Raw genomic sequence first — 26,578 nt, 5'->3', positions numbered from 1 at the left:
TGTCACTAAAAAAATCAACAATAAGTTCTGAAAATGATTTTTTTTAAATTGATACTTATACTTTAAATTTATTTGTTTTCCTAATTATGCCGGGATCTTTAAATGACACATATGTTTTCCAATTAAAGAGATTAAAGGCGTTGAAGAAATTAACAAAAAATAAAGATGGTATTTAAATTTGAAAAGAAAAGATTGATAGGAATTGAACAAATTAAAAATTGCTAGATTTTCAGTAATATGTTAAATAATTTTATTAACATACTATAAGTAATTACCTATTATATTGTTTTAATACTTTTTAAAAAATATTTCTAATAAATAAAGTAAAAGAAATTTACTATAATTTATCGGTCTCTTGAAGTTTCAAAAATATCAAATTCACTAAAACACATAAATTTTCTCTTCAAAAATTTATCCTTTTATAAAATATAAGAAATAAAAGGCCGGTAAAATTATTGATACCGCAAAAAAATTTCTAAAATCTCATTGAAAATCTCTTTCACCCTACTTAAATTTGTCCCTATCCAAAAAGAAACGTTGGGTACAGGAATTGTGTATCACGCGGATTTATCATGGATACTGTCGAACGATTGAGGCAGGGGGGACATGTCGATGAGTGTTTTACTTATCTTGCGCATCGATTCAACAATAGGTTCTCTTCCTTTTTCTTTTTGTTACTTTCGAATTTTTAATCCAAGCATATCGTTTTTTTTTTTTTTATCAGTATAATTCATACGATAAAGACGATGAAAGCGCTAAACGAAAATAGCACTGGCTCCAATCAGTTTGGGTCGAATTAAGCTTCAATTTCTTGAAGAATGGAATGAACCTTTTAAATTTTCATTTTGGGTATGTATCAGATCAATTAATTAAGCTCTTACTATTATTTCCAGGATAAAACCATGAAGCTGTAAAGCAAGGTCTTGACAATTTTGATTGATTGTAGCAGCAACAACAGCAGAAAGGGTATGAAACTTGTTTTATGGGGAAGCACTTACCGTTTCATTTGTTACGCTGTTCCATATGCAGGTTGCTCCCACAGAAAGAAATCCATATGTACTTGTTTTGCATTGAGGGTTTTAGCTTTTGAGAAAAAATGGTTGTGTGCAGTTGTAAGATGGATTCAATAATTTTATGCAGTTGATGCAGTTTGATTTTCACAGAGGCTATAATGGCTGACAAGACCAGACCCAGAATGAGAAAACTGTCTATATACCTTTATATTCCCAATATTATTGGTGGGTTCATTAATATTCTCCTTTGTTCAAACAAATTTCTGTGTATATATGATTGTGTTCTGTGAAGTTTGTGTTATTGGGTGTGAAAGTGTGTGAAAGTATGCCAAATAAGTCTATTGAAATGTTGTTACAATGGTTTCAGGGTACATAAGAGTTCTCATGAACTGTATTGCCTTTGCCTATTGCTTTTCCAACAAGAGGCTTTTTTCCGTTCTCTATATCATGAGGTGAATCTCGGTCTATCAGGGATTTCTCTGACTTCTGGATTTTGTTGTTTCTGTTTTTGAATTGGGGCTGTGAAAAATTTGATCTAATTTGTGGGTTTTAGCTTTGCCTGTGATGGCTTGGATGGTTGGTTCGCCCGCAAATTCAACCAAGGTAAAATTTCATGAATTTGCCTTTGTCCTCAGTGATATGTTTCTTTAATATATAAAGCCTTAGAGCAAGTGATCAAGGAAGTAGTGCTACCATAAGATAATGCTTTTATTTGTCTATAATAGTCATTACCTTCAAAGAAAATTTGCCTTATTGCCTTTGTAACTGTCTCCAACTTGAGCCATTGAACTGCATTTTTACAATCTTATATTGATAAAGTTGTGTGCATGTTTGTGTTTTTAGAAATCTTAAATTGTTAAAGAAGCTTTTTTTCCCTCAGTACAGAAGTAGATGTGTGTGTGTGTGTGCATATGGGAATTCAGTTTGGTGCTTAAATGGAAAAGTACTCTTATTTTAGTCATCCTTTAATTGAAATATCATTGCAAGGCAATGATTTCTAATCTTCTTCTCTTCATTCATTTATTTGTAAGCATTTGATTCATCTTTTTCAATTTCACGTTTCAGTTTCAACATTCGGAGCTGTTTTGGACATGATTACAGACAGGTGTCGCTCAAACTTTCAACTCTTTCACAAGATGGACAAGAACAGCGTTAAATTTTCTGAGTCCCTTTCTGGCTATGTTGTAGCATCTCTTATAATTGATTACATTGATTATGAGTTACCTTATTCTGCTTACATGATTATCTTCATGTTATGTTTCATATCCCAGAACAAGCACTGCTTGTCTACTAGTTATCCTTTCCCAAGTATACAGGTGAGGTTTGTTTTTATTTCTTTATGCTCATAAACCAACACATGGTTAAATTTCCTGGTGAAATCTTCTTGCAGGCCAGGTTTAGTGTTCTTGTCATTACTTGCCTTAGATATTGCCAGCCATTGGCTGCAAATGTACAGGTACTTTCCTGTGATTTGAACATTGTTTTTCCTTTATAAATTGCCTGCTTGAGTTGATCTTGAGCTTTGATCTTCAAAAAGATAATATTCTACTGATCTTGAATAGAATTACTGTTGGATCTTTGATATCCTAATTATTCTTGTCCCTTATTTTATTGCAGTACTTTCTTGTTAGGCAAGGCTAGTCATAAACATGTAAAAGACAGCACTAGTTGGCTTTTTAAGTTCTACTATGGAAACCGGATGTTTATGGCTTATTGCTGTGCTGCATGCGAGGTAATTGCAACTCTGGTCCATCTGCTTTATAAAATTCATTCACACAGTCCATGCTTATCATCTTTTCAATTGAGTGTTTTGATATTGCAGGTCCTTTATATAATTTTATTCCTTCTTGCAGAAAATCAAACTGAAAACTTGATAGATGTAAGCCTTCGTTGTGTTGATTTTCCAGCTGACTCTGCATAGGATATTGTCAATCCACTGGGTTATTTTCCCTTTATTTTTTTTTTTAAATTTCTTTATTATTATTTTTTTTCTCAGGTTCTAGTGAATGGTATGAAACAGAGCTTACCTCTTTCATTTCTAATTGCTCTTGTTCTGTTTGGATGGGCGATCAAGCAAACAGTTAATGTTATACAGGTGAGAAGTGAAATTCTATTACATTTGTACATACTCATGCTCAAATTCTTTTTGATATCAAATAAGTCATGGTGAATGTTGAATGACTTTGTTAGATAATGCAATGACACTCCAGTTGCTTAAAGTTAATTATTTGCAGGTGTTTCCTCTACTTATTGTAGAAAAAGTATCAATAACTGGGACCTTGGTTTTCATGTTCATCATATTTTAACAAAATCCTGTTCATGTGTACTCATCATTGTGTTGAAAACTGGCCATTATAGATGAATTTAATTTGATGGTAGATGACAAAACTCATCTGCAAACCCTAATGATTATTGAGTGTCTGCCGAGGTGTGGCAGATGCCCAGGGTGTGGGTCAAGTCACAGTTGAAATGCGGCGCTTGGATTAGCTGGATTTGAGTAGTTCTCTCGCTACCAGCTGTAGCTTTTGGAGTTGAGGTAGGTGCTCATTTCTATAAATCGTATTGGAGCCAGGCTGCCAGGGTCATGGGTTTGACTGCCAGCAGGCAGTTACCAGGGGAGTGATTGTTGCTATTGGCAACAATCAGCCTGTTTGGTGAAGAACGAGGGTGTGGGACAAGTCACAATCTGAATTTGGCGCTTGTGCTAGCTACTGTAGTTTAAGGGAATTGAGGAGCACTCACTATATAGCTTTTGGTGGAGTTGCAGGTGCCCAATACATTTAACTTGATGGGTTGAAACTATGGGTTTTGGTATATTCTTTGGTGGTTGTCACATGCCCCAAGCAACACTTACGCATCCTAGAATCTTTGGGGTGCCAAGTAGACCAAATTGATAAATAATTTTCGGAACAAAACAATATCACCCTAATCAATTATAGGCACATGAACATGAAATGGGTAAAATGATTTCAGAACACATACCTTGCACCATGGATTTCATCATTGAGGTCCAAAGAGTTCAGCAGAGTCTGAGGAGAGCTTATTATCTTCTTTCCTTCCTGTATGTGCAACTTGATGGGAAACCGCACTGAAAACTAGTGTGAGGGCAGATCCTCTCCTTGTTGCTTATATACTAGCATAAGGAAATCACACCCATAATAGGCTCCTTGTGCAAACAAGGCCCACACACATTGAAATCCCAGACTAGTGCTTTAGGCCTGTAACCATAATATGATGATCACTACCATAAGGCCTATTAATCCACTAAAATGTCCAATATTCATTTAGTCTAAGTTTTGTAAAATATCCATGTATGTCACTAAATTCTGACACAAAATGCTTAAGTCAAGCTATTGAATAGTAGACTTGCCTAAACTTATGTAGAACTTTGCATCTGCTCTCCACAACTGATGTGAGATAGGGGATGGGGGTGTCCCTTGTCCCATTGTTTCAATGTTGTGGGATGTGAGAGAAACAATTCTATTTCTGGACATGAACATAAATAAGTGAGAGCAGACAAAGAACGATGGTATTGGTCTTTTGTTGTTTGTGCCTCCTCAAAATATTCATCTAGATGAAGTTTTTCTTATTCTTTAACAGCTAAGGTGGACAGAGCTTAGATATCGTACAGTGTTTATATCCTTTTCTTCCATATTAGATCTGTCTCGCTATTTCCTCAAATTAAAACATGCGTCGTCAATTTCTCAAGTTTGAGAGAATTCTGGGTTCTTCACTACAGCTGCACATCTTGCCATATCCACCCTGTGGGTATTGATTGTTGAATAATATTTGTATGTGCTTGGCATCCACCCCACCCTACAGTCAAAAATTGAATTTCTTATTTTTTAATGAAAATATTTGTTTTCAAAATCCTTATTCTTCGCTCAATGGTAATGGCTTATGAAAAATTGTGTAATTTTTGGTTAGTACTAAATAATATATAATTTGTCATAAAATACATGGATTGGGTGGGACAATATGCACCAGCATCTGTCCCACACCCCACTCTCTGGCATCCACGCCCCATCCATCCTCCAATTCATTGGCAAAAAACCATCCATTACCATTAGGGTGCAAACGGATGGAACACATAAATGAAGTTGAAATCCCTATGCACCATGTGCTATGGATCCATATGGTTTCTTAGCTGGGTTGATACATTATGGCTTTGCGTATTACGCAATTATACTACTGAATGTATGTTAGGTGTGGATAGACAAGGTCATACATGAACCTAGGCAACGCATCTCAGCTGCTAAAGGACTTGAGAGGTGGTTTGGCAGGCCTAGGTTTAATTAAGCATAAATGAGTTGGAATATCTTCACCATAGGGCTCAACATATAACTGAGTCTTGCCAGCATAACTGCAAGAGTGGTGTACTCTTATGTTTTGTTCAAACAAACACACTGGGGGTGTTTGAAGTTTGAACAATGTTTGGTTTTTTGGGCCATTTTGATAGTAGGCAGGCTTGGGCAATTTTTTTTCCTTGCCGTTGGTTGAAGCAATCTTTTCTAGTTTTATGTCAATGAACTGCTTTGATTTGGAATCCTTTGGTATACACTTCTTGTTTCAGATGAAGACTGCGGCAGATGCTTGCGTGCTTTATGACATCGAAAAAAGTCAAAAGCCATGATTCTCATGATCTGTTCGGAGGATCGGGGCAGCATCCTGCCAGTCAGAGCATCAGTGGCCTCATTTTCTCACTCAAGTTTTACATCAAAGCGAGGCAGCATTGTTCTACTCAGATCATCGGTTCCTTGTTTTCACTCAATTTCAATGCCAAGCAAATGAATAAGCACTATATTCAATAGTAAAAAAAAATAGCGACCCTCAGATGATATGTCTCTTTCATCTTTTTTAATGTTTTGTTGATGAATCCAAAGTCAGATATCACAAAATTTGCACCATGACAATGCTGAGAATTTTGAAAATTATTAGAACTTCCACTTGTGCCTTATGCAATTTGCATATAGAAAAAATGTGAACATTATTTGGTTCAATTTTCTTGGGGGTGGGAAAAAGAAGGGGGGAGGGGGGGTTGGGGTTGTTGCAAGAATATTTCTTGTGTACAATCTCAACTAGTGCCCTTGGAATACCTGTTAATAAAATCCTTTCCCAAGGTAGCAATGAATTACCTATATTCAGAAAAGGCCCCGGGCATTGCGATAAAAAAGTATGAATAAATAATCTGGATAATGATTTTTTGTCAAAAGAAGATAAGAGGGGGGGTAAACTTCTGCTGTGAACAAATCAACTAACCTTCTTCGCAATCTCAAATATTTTTCAGAATAAGAGCAGCTTATGATCAATACAGGCTATACCCAAAAAATTGGCTAATCAGAATGGCAAATCCAAGAGCTATAGCCACAAGGGAAGACGCCCAAGTGAGTTTCTCAGTTATTCTTGGAACCCTTTCTTTTAGTGCCTGACTACAGGAGCCTATAAATACGGTGTAACCACCCATTGCAACTACAGTCCCCACTAGGAACATTGCTAGAAATGCAGCGCCTGCTAATCGAGAGGGCAAGGCCAGTGCAGGCAAAACCATCATCAGTGCATCAGGCTGCAGCCCATGGACGATCCCGGTGGCAAAAGTTGCAAAACCAATCTTCTTTTTCCCAACCACAGGGTTTTCAATTGTTTCATAGACACTAACATCGCACTCACCATTTTCCAATGCAACACATGGAGTCGGAACTTCTGAAGCTTCTCTAATACCCATTGCACCAATCACAAGCAGTGTAAAACCCACAACTCTTGTGCCCCAAGTTCGGATGACTTCAATGTGGAGCCTATCCTTCAGTATAAGAAAGAGGAGGCCAAAAATCACTTGACCGGCATCATGGCCACAGCCCCAGAGGGCTCCAACAGCAGCACTTTCCAGAGGGGTGCGGCCAATTGAGAGTGGAGCCAAAGCAGCAAGGTGGTCTGGGCCTGAAAGAGTGTGTAAGCAACCAGCTAAGAAGCCCGTCCAAGCACTGCTTAATAATTCAGTTTGGATTAGGCTTCCTCCTACAGTGGCGGTGGCAGCACCACCAGTTTTAGCTGCAGTTTGAAAGGTTGCAAAAGCCGGTGGTGCAAGAGCTGGATGGATTAAGATCATAATAAGGGCTGAGAGTGCTACAACTGCTCCGGTAGTAACAGCCTGAAATGTTTGATCGTCCATGATTTTTGTCAGAAATTTCGACCCTATATTCAAGCATTTAGAAGGTAAAACTACTGCTAAACTAGCAAACATTAATGTGCAGCAGTATGATGCATCAACCAACTTTTCCAGTATAGTGGATGACCATCGCCATGCATGCACACATACTTGAATATCTCTAAGTGTGTCAGAACAGCGGAAAAATTGTCTGTGCTTTTGAGCAAACCCATGTTTTCAATCAGCGTCCTTTCAATGGGGGGTTTACATTAACCAAAATTTCTCAAGTTCTAAACTATGGTTGTTCTATTTTTCACATGTTAATATTATAGGCAACTAAGAGTTCTACATTTTCACCAAGAAAGAAAAGAGTTAACATTTTCAACACTTACTATTTTTCCTTTTTCTTTTTTTTTTTAAAAAACTAATTCCACAAAAGCTGCCAAAAAATATCTTTAATATTTCACTTAACAATAATTAATATTGGACCATAATACAATGCAAAACTTTAACAAAAACTTATTGCATGAACCATATCAGTTTTAGCAAGAATGGATCATGGATGAGAAATTGTTAGCACAGATACCAACACTAACAGTGTGAGCAACAATAAGAGAGACAATTTATTCAAATTGAAATGTTATATAAATATCCCTTTAGATTTGGCACATAAACATATTCATAAAAGCAAACTAGGGTCCCTACAGTTTGATCTGGGCCAGTACGTCTAGCAGCGCCCCACCTACCCTACCCACTAAAAACAGCATCTCATTTTGGTGACACAAACTTCTCGATGACTCACGGCATCACTGCTAAAAATTTTACATCCTAAGGTTATTTGCTTTACGTACTTTGATGACTTTGGCCCACAATTTGTCTACCAACCTCAGTTCCTAAAGTTTGGAGTGAATTTTGACCAAAATATTGAAGTCATGAACTATCAAGGGACTCTTCTTTTGGAAGGGGAGGGGTGTGGGAAGGTTATGGCATCATAGCAAATGAATGTTAGTACCAGAAACGCCCTATTTGGGGGTCTGCATACTTTAAACTCCCAGTGGAAATCAAAACTTTTCATGAAAGTATAACGGCTGTTAAATTTACAAGCATGAAAAGCTAATTCCACATGATGACATTAATAATTTGTCAATTTCAAAATAGATGACATTCAAAAATAAAAAATATGTATTTATCTCCCCTAGCCCCTCGTATTCATTGAATGGAAATCAAAACATCAAAGTTGGTATATCAACAGCCTTCAAACCCCCAAAGAACTATTTTTTTTTTTTAAAGAGGGGTGCAACACGAGGACTTCCCAAGTGATCACCCATCCTAGTACTACTCTTGTCAATGGTCATAATCTTGTATAACCACAACACATCTATTGGATTCCAAACCAAATATGAACTTTAAACACAAATAACCTAACCAAGTGCCTTAACTATATTTCTTGGAGAGCATAAAATTCTTATATGTGTGATAAAACGCACCAACAAATAAAACAGCTAGTAATCTAGTGGACTTCAGTAGAGAAACAACTATGAGGGGAAAAAAAAAATAGACATCACAAAAGACATAAAGCAGTCGAGCACACAAGGCTCCCACCAATGCATGGTTTAGAAGAAGCAGTCCCCGCCCGAATTGAAAAGCAGAGCGCACTCTATGTGCATATTAATCCATGTGAAATCTACTGAAAATGTTTGAGCCTACAAATTTAAAGGTGAATTGCATTTTTTTTTCTTCCTCCCAAAAGTAGGGGCAAACGTATGAGAATTTTGAAGGAGTGACCTGTTTCAAGATCTAAAGTATCTTATGGAGACGTTCATTATAACTATAAGTTACATCCAGTCATACATAATACTCCAAATCTATAAAAATATTCTATAAACACCAAGAAATATCCACTTACACCATAAGTAGAGCTAGCTATTTTAACATCACAGCACAACTTTTTGCATGAGTCATTTCCAGTGAAATCAGCTGTGGAATTTGACATTCTATTTATGTTGATCATACATGTCAAGTTTCAAGTTGTTTGGATATCTTCAACTATACCATTTGTGTTATAGACAAAATTCAAATATCTAGTCTTCTTGAAATTAATCATGCAAATGGTTTTAAAATAGCTAGTTCTACACCAATGGTATGTGCATCCTGATGCATACATATGTACATACAGATAAACATACAAAAACACTATAGCAGGCACAGAAAAAATATGTAACCCCCATCACACAAGACTCTCATGCTATCTGGAACCGGGGAGGGCAAGTACACTATACTGTACAAAGATAAAATGCATTAATTAGACAAGTACTTATCTTAAGTGCTTCTTACAATAACTAATAAGTGTTTTTTAAGTGGTTCCAAATGGGGGCTAAATACGCAGACACACAGGAGGCAAACCTAAACCATTTTATATATTTTCAAATGCTAACTTTTGTGTCGTTTGAAGACACATCCTTACCCTTGCTTCTGGAGAGGCTGTGGCCACAACTCAAAACCCATGATGCCCAAGCAACCATGGACCAAACTTACCAACATGCTGAGACATTAGAAAAGAAGAAACATTTTTAAAAACTTAGTTGGTGCTTTGCATTGATAATGCATGGATTTGATATTCAAAATTATTTAGTAATCTCTTGATTTTCAGGAAAGGATATATGGATTCATGCAGAACTAGACCTACAGAAGATATGTTGATAGGAGGTTAGAACCAAGAAAGATGACACAAGATACAGCTTTTTGAGGACCCTCTTTACAGCCAGCAATACCTTAAACAATCAAGTAAAATAAAGGAAATTAGGTATAATTAAATTGCAAGTATTATAGCAGAATAGTGATAACAGTTTTCTTTTTAAAAAAGGGAAGAGAGAAAAGAAAGATAGCAAAACACATTTCCCATGCTTTCCTGAAAGATATGGCTGCAAAATGAAATGATTGACACAACAAAATTGGGAAGAGGGCACTTTAAAGGATGATGATGCTAGATTATAATGTGCTCAAACCACAAATGATTAATGAGGAGCTAATAATATAGGAGAAAACTAATTTTTCATGGTGAATTATGTGACATGGTGAATTTAGTTTCTTGAAGCAGAAAAATAGTGTGATGCTGAACTTGCATTGGGGAGTAGACAACCAAGTTTTTTTTTCTTTTTTCACAAAGCCGGTACCAAGCCTGGGTAAAGGAAGAGGATTGCATTTTGTAGTTGACAGTTAGTGTAAAACTTCTTAGATCTCTATGATATGAATCCTTGCCAAATATTTGCTGGGAGATGTCCCTTACGAGTTACGAGTGACGTTCTGCACTTTCACTGCCCGAGTGTAGTGAAAAATAGGGATGGGTGGGGTAGGTTGTTGGCCCAGAGTGGCATGTTATGTCAGCACATGAGTACAGTGTCAAATATTACTTAGTTTTTGCATCATTTTGAATGTGGACAGGTAAGGAAGCTAGTTTAGGAGACTAGGTTAGATAACAACTTGAAACAGATATAGAAGTCAAGTTGATTAATCGCTTATCATAAAGAATGGTCAAGTTATTATATATATGTAATTATGTATAAAAAAATAGAAGAGAAATGTAACATATGTCAATGTAAGCGGACTAGGTGGTGGACCTTATGCAAAAAATATTATATTAATACATTTATTAATTAAGTTTGTAAGTTACAGTACAAATATTTACAGTTATTTATTGGAACTTATATTCTCATTACAATTATAAAAAATGAGCACGAATATCAGAACATAGATATAAGGACATAAAAATACTAAAAATATAGACGAGATGCGATAGAAACATATAAGTTAAAATTAAACTACTTATGACAAGCATCAACTTTAATATTTGTACAGAGCTATCCATATAAAAAAAATTTAATAGATGAATGTGCATTTTTTTATTTTTGTATTTTGTAAAACTCCCAAAATATGACTTCTTCCATTGAAAAAAGTCAATAAATTTATTTTTATTTTTTTGAAAACTATGCATTTTTTATCGTGCTCTTTTCGCAATTATGATTTTTTATGAATGAAATAAAATAAAGTCATGTGACAATGAATTGCTGTGTCTAAAATATGTTGAAGGAACTACTAAAGAAATGCACAAGGAGAGTCAAAAAGCATTAGAAATATATTATTTAAAACTATAAACACATTTATAAAGTGTTAGATACACGTCGATGAAGCGTCCAAAGAATGTTAGTGTCAAGGACATGACACAAACACGCACTCAATATGATGTGATTTTGCAGTAACTACCATATGATGCTTTAAATTAATTAATAATACCTTATCATATAAACTTATGTTGATTCGATCTTTATCAGATATTTATTCATAGATCACATTGTTTTTAAATTTTGGAAGGAAAAATTTATATAGTATTCTAAAGCATAATACGATATTATAATGTGTGCGCAGGAATATTATTTTAAAGTTAGTGATAGGCATATAATGTGTAAGGTATTCTGAAAAAAATCAAATGTGCTAGTGTAATGTTTTTTTGACAACACATAAACATATTTTTATGTTTATAGAATTTTTTTTAGTTATTTAACTTTACAAGATGCACATATTTTACATGTCAAAAATTCAATAAAAATTGTTTTTAAAATTTTTTAGAACAGCAAGTCATGCTTTTAATTTACAAAATATTAAAAAATATATTTAATTTACACCCTAAAGTGGTATAAGAGGGCCCTTGAATAGAATTTAATAATTTTGATAAACAATTCCTACATGTGCACGTATGGGTGAATATATGTGTATAGATTGATAGTTAAATATTTAAATAAATTTTGATTTGTAAATTAAAATTCTTTTTATCTATTGAATGGTAAGTTATTAAGTTTATTATAATATTAAATAAATCTAAACTTTCTTATTTGAGGGCCTTCTATGTTTATTATTCCATTCCTATTATTTATCTTTTGGGAATAGAGTGATATATTATTTATTTTAACAATACCAAACACTTTACAGTAGGTTTTAGAACATGTCAAAAATGTTAACTATTATACTTTTTTTTTAGGATATAACTTCTTTATTTAACATCTATGATACTATTATATTCATTTTTTAAATAATTGAATGAACACTTTTATAAAGTTCAAACCTTAACTTATTTTTAAAAAATACTTTATATGGACGTAATTTAATGTTGGTTGAATTTAATTGTTTTTTTTAATTTATTACGTTTAAAAAATAGGAATATTTTTATTTTACAAAATGATTTAAACTTTCCATTCTTATAAACACATAGACACACACACACAAAGGAGATTACAAAAAAGTTTAGGAAAAAGAAGTGGGACTTGCACATGGTTTGTATTGATCTTGAGAAAGTCTATTGTAGGGTACACAGGGAATTTCTATGGTAGATTCTACGAAAAAGCCCCTATATAGTACATATAGAGATGTTAAGAATATGCATAATGGTACAGTGATTAGCATTACGACTATAGCCAAAGAGCTTGGGAAATTTCAATGACAATCAGCTGCAACATTGCATCAAGGGTCCACTTTCAGTTATTATCTTTTTACTTTAGTTGTGAAATAACCATTGTTTTAAAAGTTGAAGGTGTAAGGTGAGGAGTTTCACCCCAGGTTAGGTGAGGCGTGAGCCTCATGGCATTGAGGCATAAGCCTTTAGGGAATTTAATTTTTTATTAGAAACATACATAAATTATAAATACTAAACTATATATAAATTTTCGTAAAATAACTAAAGTAAAATTTCTTATATAATTTTTAACCTTAAATAGCTTGAAGAGGGGTCAAAATTCAGAACTCCAGAAATCCACATACATCTGCCTTTCTTGGTTAAAAAGAGCCACGTGTCCCTGAAAATGTAAAAAGAAACATATCCCATAGAAGATCCCATCCCACAACTCTTCTATCTCTCTCGTCTCTTGTCTATAGCATCTCTAGACTCTTCTTCTCATACACACATATAGGTTTGCTGAAATGAGAAAATGAGAGAGACTTCTGTGTAAAGATCTGAACAAGATATGAAGCAGTTGAGTTTCAAAGGATTGAATTAGGACTCAACGTGGGAAGAAGATCACCTAAGAAGACGAGGGCACAGATCTGGATAAAATTTGAGGTTGGTCAACAATTGAGAGAAAGAGAGAGAGAGACAGGGAATCCTGGTGCTCAATTGGCTGAAGAGAGATGACAGCCCAGTCATCCTATCAGAAGAGTCTCACCTAAGAAGATTGATTGAAGGAAGGAGAGTATTCATTGATGTCAAGGAAGCTACTTCTGCTCTAAAACTTGCAGAAGTGGTGGGGTTCAAAATGCATATGCCTTATTTGTTGAGGCGTGAAATGCGAGTTTTTTTTATTGAGACATACCCAACTCCAAATTGCATATACCTTTGGACTTTGGACACTTTTGCCTTTTGTATCATGCCTTGGGGTGTTTTAGCCTCAAAACGCATCACCGGAGAAACACCTTTTAAATCACTAGATTGAACTTAGATTATGTAAAATGAGATTCCATGAGGTTTGTTGTTCATATATGATCTTTGATTGATGATCGTAGAATATAAGTTAAAAGAGTTATAGAGACAATTCCCCCTCCTTGTGGTTAAAATAATAACTTTAGGCATGGCCAACACAGATAGCATCACGGGCACTATGTACAAGGCTCAAAATTGAACTAGCCATCGTATGGTTGACCAGTGATTCCAAATTCATGCAGGCAAGTTGCAGCCTGCAAACCAAACAGAGGACATTTCTTTGGAGTTTAGCTCACCCACGCAGGATTGTGACCCTTTGCGCCAGACATTATAGCACGTTTCAGCCAATGCAAAATACATGAAATGTAATTTTTTATTATTTTAGGATTAATATTAAAGAAAATACTATATTTGATTGTTAAGAATTAGCAATGATAGATGACTATAATACCATCTGTGACTAAGAAGTATCCTATCCAAAAGGTAAATGTTGCAAAATGAGAATACTAAAATAGTTGACTGGTGTTACCCTAAAAGATAAATTAAGGAATTAACAAATCTAAGCACAGCACCTATAGTGTAATGATCTCAATATATATATATATATATATATATATATATATAAATGATAAGGAGACATGTGTACCCTTGGTTGAAGAATGGGTGACACAAGTCCCCTCACATTACCCTTGTCCCCTCACTAATGTGTCTTATCCTATCATTAATGTACCTTATCCCCTCACTAATGTGTCTTATCCTATCATTAATGTGTCTTATCCCCTCACAAATGTGTTTTATCCCCTTATTAATGTGCCTTAACACATTTATATAAAGGGGGGAGGGGTGCTACACGTAGGAATTGCAAGAGGGTGAGAAGGAGAGAGAGGGGGGGGAGAAACAGAGGAAGAGATGGAGAAAGAGAGTCCAAAATTTTGAGGATTAGAATTTTTGGTTCCGAGAAATTGTAGCGAAAAGGGGTAAATCAAGGTATATTTCTAAATCAAATTTTGGTGGTATACTTTGATTTTTATTATGGTATAAGAATTATCTTAGTTGTTCAATTTATGAATTTTGTAGGTATCTTAGTATGGTCTTTAAAATTTTCAAGATTTATATTTTGAACCTTACCGGAATATTAAATGTCTAAAAGATGAGGATTTTTCTGGAGCCGAGCTTACGCCCAAAAAATTTGAAATTTGGTGGGCAGCTAGTTAATATATCAATATTCTCAAGGATTAAATTTCGGAATTTTCTGAAGTCATTTGATATGATTTTTGATTTTTCAAAACTACAGTCGGTATGCTGTCAATATGCTGTTAGAGTCACAACCAGACTTTAGGTTCCGAATTTATTTTATAACTTCTACTTCGAATTTGACCACGAAATTTGGTAGGCTCATATATAACATATATAGGAACATATGGATTTAATTTGGTGATTTGTAAAGCATAATAAGATGGCTTTTTGATTTTTCAAAGTAAGTGCTAAATTCTGGGATGCCCAGTTCAATTAGCAGAATTGAAAGTTAATTTCAAAAATCAAATTTAGTGACCAAACGATGTTGTATGGATACAAATTTTGTCTCTAAGTTCTAAGTATAAAAAGAATCGAATTTAGAATAAGACCTTTAAGGGGGTTTAAAGCGAAATTATAATTCATTTTCTAAATCATGGATTTGTGCTTATCTTGTGATAGGTTAAAGATTTACTAGAAAGTTTTTAAAAAATATTTTAATTCTCTCGGGTAATTTACAACATTATGATGTTCTATTGAGAATAAATGTTTTCAATACGAAAATCGTGTGGTATAAGCCTATTTTTATTAAAGTACATTGCATGTTTTATGAAACAATGTGCAATGATGATATTTTTATTACATGATTTATATATCAGTATGTTTTAAAACCCTTATGGCTCAGAGATTACAGAGTTACAAATGCTTGGTACCGTAACTTACAATTTACAGTTACAGAGAATGCACCAACATTGTTCTACAGAGTGGTTTTCATAGCAGTGAATTCTCCTGAGTGCACACATGATTTCAGACCAGGACTTAATAGGGAAAATCTCTCTTACAGTTATAGTTTGACTTAGTTTGGTTAGCCACCGGCTAAATCCATTCTTCGAACCGCACAACCCTGTCATAGGGGTAAAGCCCACAGGTTACAGTTATAGCCTAAGGGATGTTTTATAGTATACAATATACAGTTACAAAAGTTACAGCTATAGCTTAATGGAAATAATTTTGTGCAGAAATTTATACATGATTTACAGTTTTACAAATGCAGTTTTGAAACTATGGTATTAAATGTTAACTGTTACAAAATTAAGGTACAGTAAAGTTCATCATAGCTACATATTGATATAATTTTTCTTACTCACTGAGCGTCGTCTCACTAATTCATTCTCCTACCTTATAGACAGTTTTGAGGAGCGTATTGAGAATTAGGAATAACAAGCAGGTGGGAGAGATTAGAAAGAATAGTTTAGAATATATACTAGTATAATACCAGTTAGAAATGCTTTTATGTTTTGGAATTTTTAAGAATGTTAATTTTTATGTTGGAGATACTCATGTAATGCCGTTATTTAACACTCTGATATAAAAGTTTATGAGATTTTATTTATTTTCGCTATTTCTATTAGTTATGTAATGTGCAATTTTTATAAAAAATCGCACCTTAGACCCTAATAGGTTTGGGGCGTGACATATAGAAGATAAGGGAAAGAGAAGGTAGGTTAAGATGGTTTGGAGAATCGCAATAACGGCCAAGTAATGTATGAAGGGGTGAGTTAGTTGTTCTTGGTGACACTGGTAGTTGGAGGAGAGAGACATAGAATAACTTGGACTAGAAGTGTTAGTAAGGATTTGACACCATCAACTTTTGAAGAAGCTTGCCTTACTTCATGCAAAATGTTGGAAGAGAATTCATTGCAGCCTAATTCCCAAATATACTCACAGAGCACCAGTGATGAAAGTGAACAAGCAAAAAGATGTACTCCGCAACAAAGTTTCTCTATCCATAGAACGGCCAATAAACATTTCTTTCAAATTGTTAGGCTATATTTCATGATTCAATAGCTGGTTCACAATATTATATAAAATATTCATGCTGTATATATTCACTAAAACGCCAATATTACTTTTATAGCCTCCACATTCAAACCCTAATATTTTTTTTATACCGAACAAATGAAACTCAAAACAAGTAATTGACACTTCCAAGATGAAAACCCATAATGTGCTTATAAACCCTATCTTGTATAAGCTAAAAAAAAACTACTTGTAATCTTAGAATTCTCTAAGCTGATAGCCCATCAGTAGTTCTCGTCAGGTATCCTCTAAATATTAAGCTCTATATAAAATGAAAAACTATATGATGGAAGTGTGGCAGCTTTGTGGCAGTACATAGGGAAAACAAATAGAACTTGAATCTCATATCACAAAATGGGGTTTAAGAAGAGTCTCCAATTCTTCTCCTGATTTTTCTTTTGATTCTTTTTTTTGGCTACCATGCAGAAGAAAACTAAAACAAAACAAAGTCCCGAAGCAGAAACAATTGAAGTCAAAATAAATTCAGCACAACTAAGACAATAAGAAACCCTTGACTGAGCTTCTAGATATCATAAAACAATTACTCAGAAATTGCACAAGAATCAATACCTTTGTCTTATCAGAGGCTCCTTCTGCGATCTGTTTCAAAGAATCGGGATTAACCACAACCTTTTCCGGCGAATCGAGGACAGGAGAAGACGGTTCAAGAGAAAGTACATCGTACGATTTCGGAATGGGCGTCGAAGAATAGGAAGAGCCGGGAGATGGGTCTTCGTGTTTGGACGAAATCGAGTTGACCCACCTCGAATCGGCGCGAGCTGATGAAGAGAAACCGAGTTTCGGGGTGTCAATTCGGCCGAACCGGGGGAGAAACGGTCTGGGTTTTAGATGGATTTTGTAGGAGATTGAAGAAGAACACATAAGCCTTTCCATCTCTCTCTCTCTCTTCTCTCTCTCTCTCTCTCTCTCTCTCTCTCTCTCTCTCTCTCTGTTTTATTATGTACTGTGGGGCTGAAGAGGGTTGGAGGCGAGACTGCAGATGCGCAGAGGGAAGAAAGGCGGGAGGTGGTTGTGCAGGGTTTTGACTAAGAAGATAAAGTCGGCCAGTTGAGCCCAACTGGTTCAACCGTATATTGAAACAGATGCTGGCTGGCTTTTCTGTATGAAAAAACCAAAAACCCCAAATTATATATATATATATATATATATATATATATATGTGAAAGAAAAGACTTATAATGTATTAAGTTTATAATTTTTTTTTTATTTGAATAAAACATTTTAGAAAAAAAATATGAATCTTGGTCATAGAAAATATGTGTACAGAAATGCAATATTATATATCATAAATCTTGTATATTATTCTCATCTAAGTGGTCTTGAACTTCCTTTCTCCAACAAATTATATTATTTTTTCTATTAAGTGCTAGCACGTTCTATCCAAAATTTTAGATTAATTTTTTTTTTAAATTAATGTTCTTATTTTTTCTGTTAAGTGCTAACACATTGTATCCAAATTTTTTTTATTGAAATTCCTCATGGCATGTATGAATAATATATGATACACTTTGATGGGGAAAAAAAAAAAAAAAACCACCAATAGAAGGACACTTGTTTTCAATAATATCCTTATTACTGAAATGCAACTATCAAAATTGTAAATTAAAATTCAACCATAAAGATAACTCTCATATCACATATAATGGGGGTTTTTTTTTTTTTTTTTTTACCTTGATTTTCTCACCTCATTTTAATGAAATTCGAGTGCGAAATCTTAGAGAAAACTATTTAGAGTCATCACTATTCGAGAATATTTAGAGTATTTTGCTATTTGTATTGCAAATATATTAAAAGAATAGAATATATTTATAGAATTATCTAGAGTAGTTGTTTCATGATTTTTATTTGAAACTATAAGATTCATCTCTATTTTTCGATCGATTGGAGTTTTAAGTCTCACAAAAATCAAAAGTCTCATTCCTTGCTTATAAAAAAATATAGAAGAAAGTGTTAAATGATAAGGGTTCGAGTTTTAAGAGTCGCAACTTTTTTATTCGAGATAATATCACCTAAGTAGATAATGGTAGAGGGATGAATTCATGTTCCCAGTAGATTAGTCAAGTACTTAAAAGAATTCGGACAATATCGTTTAAAAAAAATACTATAAAAGAAAAAACATAAAATGGGTCAAATGTCTCTGGGTGCAATCAAACAAATTCATGCGGTGCAGGTTTAACATTTTGGCTTGCCCTAACCCTATGTACCAAACATTGATTTTGCAATATCTAAGCTGAATTACTGCCCCACTACAAATTGACCAGCACTAGAGGAAAGATTGTGGCCTTGTTTGGGCCACAGCATGTACTGGAGAAAATGTGGTCTTTGTGTTTTTAATTATGGGACTTGTTTGGCTGACTTTCTAGGATACTCTTAATGAGGTTCATAAATATTAAATGCCCGTGTGAACGCACTACAATATTCCCCCCGTCCATCTCAAGCCAAACAGCACAAAACATGACACGTACACCACGAAAGGCAACCCTAAATTAAAGCATTTTCATTGGGGAGGGGAGAATTGAAGGGTGGGAGCATGAATGAATAGGAATAAGCATTAAAATGCGAGAAGACGAATGTTTTGTGTAAGATAGTATTTGGCTCACAGTTGGAATTGGAATTGGAATTGGAATTGAAATTGGAGTTTACTGGAATCAAAAACAAGATTTTTCTCTCATGTTTGATTTGGTAAGGATTCAAAATTAAAATCGAAATCGTATTATCTTGCTTGGTTTGGTAAGGATTCGAAATTGAAATTTTATCATCATATTTGGTATATAAATATATATATATAAACATAGGAATCGAAAATGAGTGTAATTTATCAATTATGTTATTATAGTATGAAAAATTTATTCAATTAATTTAATATGAAATAATAACATTTTAAATATGTAATTATTACATGCTATTATTTTATTAACCTATATAATAAATATTTTCTTGCAATAAAATCATTCTCATAGTTATGTACTTTATTATAATTTGCATATTATATTTTATTATTTTGTTTTGACTATATTTGTAATATCCCAACCCCGAAGGGTCTGGGATATTTACTTTTTACCATTGATTTACAGCGTAAGTAAATAAACTCAATTATTATTAAACCATAACGCTAATTATCCATATTACAATCATTTATTTCAAAAGAAAAAAAATTACACAAGCATAAATATCTGACATCATAATAATATTTTTAATCAATCTTTATTTTTCTATCCCTACCCGCATGTTTGCTAAGCCTGATTTTCGACATGCCCTTCAGAGTTATCTAAAATAAAAATATGATTGGAGTGAGATGATGCTCAATAAGTAAATAAGATTATTATTAGTGTGTGGCCAAAATAAACTTTTTTTTTTTAATTTTATAAAATAATATTTAATACTATAACTTCAAAACTACTTCTAGAATAAATATAAATTTAAGAATTATTACATAAAACTTTTACCATCAATTATAACAGTAAAATTTTATAATCATATATTATAACTGTTAAATTAAACCTTTAACTTTAAAACTATAAAAATATTTAATGATAAACATGCATATACTTTTCCTTATACTTTTTCCTTAGATCGTCATTTAAGCACCAGAATGATTATTTTTATGTAAACTTACACTTTTCCTTCAAATCATCAGTAACTTTGTACACGTAATTAAATATGTATAAACATATATTATAAAAATCACCCTTAGGCTTGTTTGTCATAAGTCATGTTTATCCCCATGACTAGGTTGTGCGGTCCGAAGATTGAACTTAACTGACTGGCCGACCAAACTAAATCAACGTACGTAAACTTTAAATGAGATTTTTCTTATTAAATCCTGGTCCGGAACCAGGTATGCACTCAGGAGAAATCCACTAACATAAATAATCACTCTGTAAATAGTGTGGGTGCACTCTAATCCGTTTAAACTTTAAGCTGCGGTACCGAACATCTGTAACTTTGAACTTTCATTATCATAAGGGGTTTTAAAATCATCTTATTATAATTTATGCAATTTAAAATAATATCGTGAAAATCTCATATTTACTCATATTTTCATAAAAAAAAAAAATGTAACGTAAAAATAAACTCATGCCACACAATTTTTGTATTAAAAATATATATAATTTTATTTTTGAATAAAAAGAAATGCTGAAAATTTACCCGAGGGGATTAGAATATTTCTTAACCCAAAAATGGATACAAGTATATTAAAGATAAAACTAGTATAATTAAATATGCGTAAAAATAAACTTTTGGAAATTTTGTAAAACTAATTAACATGATTGAAATTTACTTATAAAATAAACTCAGGTATGAATTTTAAATAAAAAAAATTAACATAATCAAAATTTACTTACCTTCTTCTTTTACCTTGTGCCACGAAGATAATAAATATCTCTAAGAAATGAGATCGGAAAGAGTGGTTGAGTGAGAATTTACTCAAAAATTTTCTCTCCACCACAAATTCTTTCACTCACTAATCATTCTCTTCCTTGAAAAAATTGTTGTGAAAAATGAAGGTTGAGAGTTTCCTATTTATCAGAAAATTTTGGGGAGAAATGAAATTTATAAAAGTGTGGGGAGATGAGTGAAATTATAATTTTAAAAAATTAAAAAATGAGCAAGGGATGGACAAGGTATAGGTTGAATATGTGATGGGGATGGAGACCATGTGGGAGTGCTTGCCACCATTCCCATTAAATAAATTTTTAATTAATCACTTACATAATTAATTAATTAATTAGTTAATTAATTAGTTAATTAATTATTTTATTATTTTTCTTAATCATTATTATCATTGTTATTACTTTTAAACTATTTTTAATATTTATTTATTTTTGAACAAGAATTAAATTTAAATTTTGAAAACTCACGTAGGCCCCACATGGTCTTGTGAGCCCCATACAACTTTGAGACCCAAATGGATCCTACATAACTCCAATAATCTTCATACGATTTTATGAGTCCTACACAGTTTCGAGACTCGCGTAGACCTCCACACGGCTCCGGGACTCATGTGGGCCCCATACAGTCTTGTGTGCCCCGCATATGATACTTATATTATTATTATTTTATCATATATTTCTACAAATTATGTCATTCAAAACATTATTTTATGTACTTATTTACATATATAAACAGTGTCTACTCTGTTTTATCTTATGAAATTTCATTTTGACAAAGCCGACCTCCAAGGAACGATTGAGCCACAATGGTCTCTAAGCACTCGCTTAGACAAGATCTTTCTTAAGCATCAAGCATGGAATCAATGATCCTAATAGAGAAACACTTTTATTTTGACACTAACTAAATGACTATTATTATTATTCTTTTTTTTTTCTTTGGTTATTACATCCTCCCCTCCTTATAAAAATTTCATCCTCAAAATTTACAAAGATTTAAATGAGTACCTTGTATAATGTTGTGCTTTTATCCGATCCTGCTATCGTCGAAAAGATGTGGGTATTTCTGGCGTATTTCTGCTTCTAGTTCCCATGATGCTTCCTCAATATCATGGTTGTGCCAGAGCACTTTTACCAGTGAAATCTTCTTTGTGCGCAACTCTTGATCCTTCTTATTTAAAATCTGGATTAGTACTTCTTCATATGATAGAGTGTCACTAACTTCTAACAACTCGTAACTTATCACATGAGAAGGGTCTGGAACATACTTCTTTAACATTGAGACGTGGAATACATCATGAATTCTCGATAGTGCAGGCGGTAAGGCAATTCTGTAAGCGACTGGACCAATCTTCTCCAATACCTCGAATGGCTATACCTAGGGCTTAGTTTGCCCTTCTTCCCAAACCTCATGATTCTTTTCATTGGAGTGACTTTTAAAAATATATTATCCCCCACTTCAAACTCCAACTCACGCCGTCAGGTATTCGCATAGCTCCTTTGCCGACTTTGAGCGATTTTTATTTTTTCCCGAATGTGCTTAATCTTCTTAGAGGTCTGTTGTATAATCTTGGGACCTAAAATTCATCGTTCACCAACCTCATCCTAATATAATGGGGATCGACATTTTCGACCATATAACGCTTCATACGGTGCCATCTTTATGCTGGACTGATAACTGTTGTTATAGGCGAACTCAACTAACGATAAATACTGAATCCAACTTCCTTTGAAATCCAGTACACAAGCTCTCAGCATATTCTCCAATATTTGAATGGTTCTCTCCGACTGTCCATCAGTTTGAGGATGAAATGTTGTGCTAAAAGTAAGTTGTGATCCCAAGGCTCTTTGCAAACTCTTCCAGAATTATGATGTGAATCGTGGATCTCGATCTGATACGATAGACACGAGCACGCCATGTAGTCTAACTATCTCTTGAACATATAACTCTGCAAGTTTGGTCATAGAGTAGTTAACTTTGATTGGAATAAAGTGAGCGGTCTTCGTTAGATGATCAACAACCTCCCAGATGGTGTTTTGTCCATGGAGTGCTGGAGGTAGCCCAATTACACAATCCATGGAGATGTGCTCCCATTTCCATTCAGGAATGTGGAATGGTTGTAGTGGTCTTACTGGTCTCTGGTGCTCAGCCTTTACTTGCTGATAGGTAAGACACTGTTCCACAAATTGTGCAATCTCCCTGATCATGTTATTCCACCAAAAAGACTCTCTCAAGTCCCTATACATCTTCGTGCTTCCCGGATGCACTGTATAAATAGATTGATGAGCTTTTTCCAAGATTGTTCTTTTGATATCTTTGTCATTGGGCACACACAATCTAGTTTGGAATCTCAAAACTCCATCGTCAGAGATGTTAAAGTCTCCCTTCAATCCACTCTATACCTTACCTATAATCTTCACTAGCTCTGCATCTTCCATCTACGCAACCTTAATCTTTTCCAATAAGGTCTGTTGGATTACCAGATTAGCAATGAGAGCTTGATGATTTCCTTCCACTATTTCCACACCAAATCTTTCTAGGTCCATCATAATTTGATGTTGGGTCACCATTGCCAAGACTGACGCATTCATTGACTTTCAACTTAATGCATCTGCTACCACGTTAGCTTTTCCCGGGTGATAGTTGATGGCGCAATCATAATCTTTGATTAATTCTAACCATCTTCTTTGTCTCATGTTTAATTCTTTTTGTGTGAAGAAGTATTTGAGACTTTTATGGTCTATGAAAATCTCACACCTTTCACCATAGAGATAGTGTCTCCAAATCTTTAGTGTGAATACCACAGCTGCTAGTTCCAAATCATGTGTAGGATAATTCTTCTCGTACTCCTTGAGTTGTCGAAAGCATATGCAATGACCTTCCCCTATTGCATTAATACACACCCGAGCCCTTTCCGAGATGCATCACTGTAGATACAAAACCATCTTCTCCTGATGGATTGTCAGCACCGGGGCAGTGATGAGTCGTCGCTTTAATTCTTGAAAGCTTTGCTCACATTCATCAGTCCATTCATACTTCACATTCTTTCTTGTCAATCTCGTTAGAGGACTAGATATTTTAAATACCCTTCCACAAATCGACGATAATATCCTGCCAAACCTAAGAAACTCCTAATCTCATGAACATTCTTTGGTCTCGCCCAATCTACTACTGCCTCTATTTTACTTGGGTTCATAGAAATACCATCCTTAGATATCACGTGCCCTAAGAATGCAACTCTTTCTAGCCAAAACTCACATTTCGTAAGTCTGGCATAGAGTTTCTTTTCTCTTAGTACTTTTAGTACTAGCCTCAAATGGTTCTCATGTTCCTGGGGCTTTTTGAATAAATCAAAATATCATCAATGAATACCACCACAAATTGATCTAGATATTCACGAAAAACCCTATTCATAAGGCCCATAAAGGCAGCAGGAGCATTGGTTAGTCCAAATGGCATAACTAAGAATTCATAGTGACCATATCTCATTCGGAATGCAGTCTTTGGAACATCTTCTGATTTGATTTTCACTTGATGGTACCCTGATCGGAGGTCAATTTTATAGAAGACTTATGTTCCTTGGAGTTGATCAAACAAGTTATCTATGCGAGGTATTGGGTACTTGTTCTTAATGGTCACTTTATTTATTTCCCGATAATCAATACACATTTTCATCGATCCATCTTTCTTTTTAACAAATAGTACCGGTGCTCCCCATGGTGACACACTGGGTCTGATGAATCCTTTGTCCAACAACTCTTGTAATTCTTCCTTCAGTTCTTTCAATTTTACCGGTGCCATTCTGTATAAAGCTTTAGATATCGGTGTTGTCCCTCGTAGTAGGTCTATGAAAAACTTGATTTCGCGGTTAGGAGGTAGCCTAGGTAAATCCTCATGGAATACATCCGAGAATTCCCTTACTATTGGGATATCCTTGAGTTTCAATTCTTCCTTTAGTGCCTCCACTACGTATGCTAGGTATCCTTGACATCCATTCAAGAGTAATCTCTTTGCCTAGATAGCAGACAATATTTGTGGTGAAGGGCATACACGAGTTTCATTGAACTTGTATTCTTGCTCTCCAAGAGTTCTAAACACCACCTCCTTATTATAGCAATTTATACTAGCATAATTAGAAGCTAGCCAGTCCATCCCAAGAATTACCTCAAACACGTGCATGCTAAATACTACCAAGTTAGCCGGTAGTATTCTTTCCTCAATACAAATTGGGTAGTCTTTAAGTATTTTTCTATATACTACCGAGGTTCCCATTGGTGTACCTACAGATAACTCAGTTTCTAATGGCTAAGTCTCTACCCTACATATTTTAATATAAGTTGTAGATATAAAGGAGTGTGTGGCTCCATAATCAAATAATACTACTGCTTTCTTGGAGAATATGAGAATAATACCTGTCACCACATCACTAGTATTTTCGGCATCTCCTAGAGTGAGGGCATAAACACGTGCCTGAGCGGTGTTTAGTTGATTGTTGCTTCGAGGTGTCTGGTTGCCTCCTCTCTGTTGATTTAGGTTGTAGTTGTTTTGTGGGCATTCTCGTTGCATGTGACCAGGTTTACCGCACTGATAACAAACCCCTAATCCGGCTCGACACTCTCCCCCATGTAATTTGTTGCATTTTGGACAAGGGGTGCCTTGTGCATTGTTTGGGTTTCTCGCTGTTTACCCTCGCCCCACATTGCTGCTGCTGCTGTTGTTATTGTTGTTGTTGTTGTTGTTGTTCCTTTTCCAAGGTCCTTGATTTCTACCAGAGTGAAACCCTTGTGGCATGGGCCTCTTTCTCTGCTAAGATATCTCCGCACTCCTTTGTAGACTTTCTTCTGCCTTCGTTGTTTTGTTTACCAACTTGGAGAAGTCTTCAAGCTCGAATACTATTACCATCTCATAAATCCTTGAATTCAAGCCTTCTTCAAATTTTTGGGCCTTCTTTGATTCATCCGGAACCAAATATGGTGCAAACCAGGCTAATTCAATGAATTTTACTGCATATTGTTGTACGTTCATATTTCCCTGTTTTAACTCCAAAAACTCCCTCGCCTTTGCATCTTTGGTGGTTTTGGGGAAAAATCGTTCAAAGAATATTTCTTTAAAACGCTCCCACGTAAGGACGGTTGGATTTGGTCCTTCCTCCAGGAGTAACTTTTTCGAGTTCCACCAGCGTTTGGCCTCACCAATCATTTTATAAGCAACATATAGCACCTTCTATTCATCCGTACAATGAAGGACTCGTAATATTTCTTTCATTACTTGCATCCAATCTTCTGCAGCAATTGGATCAGCTTTTCCCTCAAAAGTCGGAGGGCGCATTCAATTGAACTGTTCAACCGTACAACCTTCAAGGGTTGGTGGATCATTCCGATCATTGGAGTTCCGCATAAATTCCTTCATGACTTGTGCCACATCACGCAACACTGTAGTAGCATTGATGTCTTC

At 34.6% G+C, this 26,578-nt stretch overlaps 2 protein-coding genes across 7 annotated transcripts; one reads left to right on the top strand and one right to left on the bottom strand.

Moving 5' to 3' along the window:
* The first annotated feature begins 506 nt into the window (after positions 1–506).
* Positions 507–6,013, top strand: LOC131156640 (CDP-diacylglycerol--inositol 3-phosphatidyltransferase 1). Of its 6 annotated transcripts, none has more exons than XM_058110482.1 (12): positions 507–652; positions 894–966; positions 1,141–1,238; positions 1,381–1,465; positions 1,567–1,616; positions 2,079–2,118; positions 2,285–2,329; positions 2,404–2,469; positions 2,631–2,745; positions 2,836–2,892; positions 3,010–3,108; positions 5,587–6,013. In XM_058110482.1, exons 3-12 carry the CDS (start codon positions 1,172–1,174, stop codon positions 5,644–5,646), a joined length of 684 nt encoding a protein of 227 aa, XP_057966465.1. In that variant the 5' UTR covers positions 507–652; positions 894–966; positions 1,141–1,171; the 3' UTR covers positions 5,647–6,013. The 6 variants fall into 6 exon arrangements, with proteins under 6 accessions (XP_057966465.1, XP_057966466.1, XP_057966464.1 ...); XM_058110483.1 differs by having other exon boundaries at positions 539–652; positions 1,150–1,238; XM_058110481.1 differs by having other exon boundaries at positions 542–652; positions 894–1,029; positions 1,164–1,238.
* Positions 6,014–6,173: 160 nt separating this feature from the next.
* Positions 6,174–17,854, bottom strand: LOC131156639 (chloroplast protein FOR GROWTH AND FERTILITY 2). The gene is made up of 2 exons (XM_058110480.1): positions 17,282–17,854; positions 6,174–7,158 (listed from the first exon to the last, which is right to left on the bottom strand). Exons 1-2 carry the CDS (start codon positions 17,603–17,605, stop codon positions 6,319–6,321), a joined length of 1,164 nt encoding a protein of 387 aa, XP_057966463.1. The 5' UTR covers positions 17,606–17,854; the 3' UTR covers positions 6,174–6,318.
* Between the last annotated feature and the right edge of the window lie 8,724 nt (positions 17,855–26,578).

The sequence above is a fragment of the Malania oleifera genome, chromosome 5 (assembly GCF_029873635.1).
Source record: "Malania oleifera isolate guangnan ecotype guangnan chromosome 5, ASM2987363v1, whole genome shotgun sequence".
Taxonomy (NCBI): Eukaryota; Viridiplantae; Streptophyta; class Magnoliopsida; order Santalales; family Ximeniaceae; genus Malania; species Malania oleifera.
The sequence above is the reverse complement of the archived record's forward strand: the minus strand, read 5'-3'. Positions and strand labels throughout refer to the sequence as shown.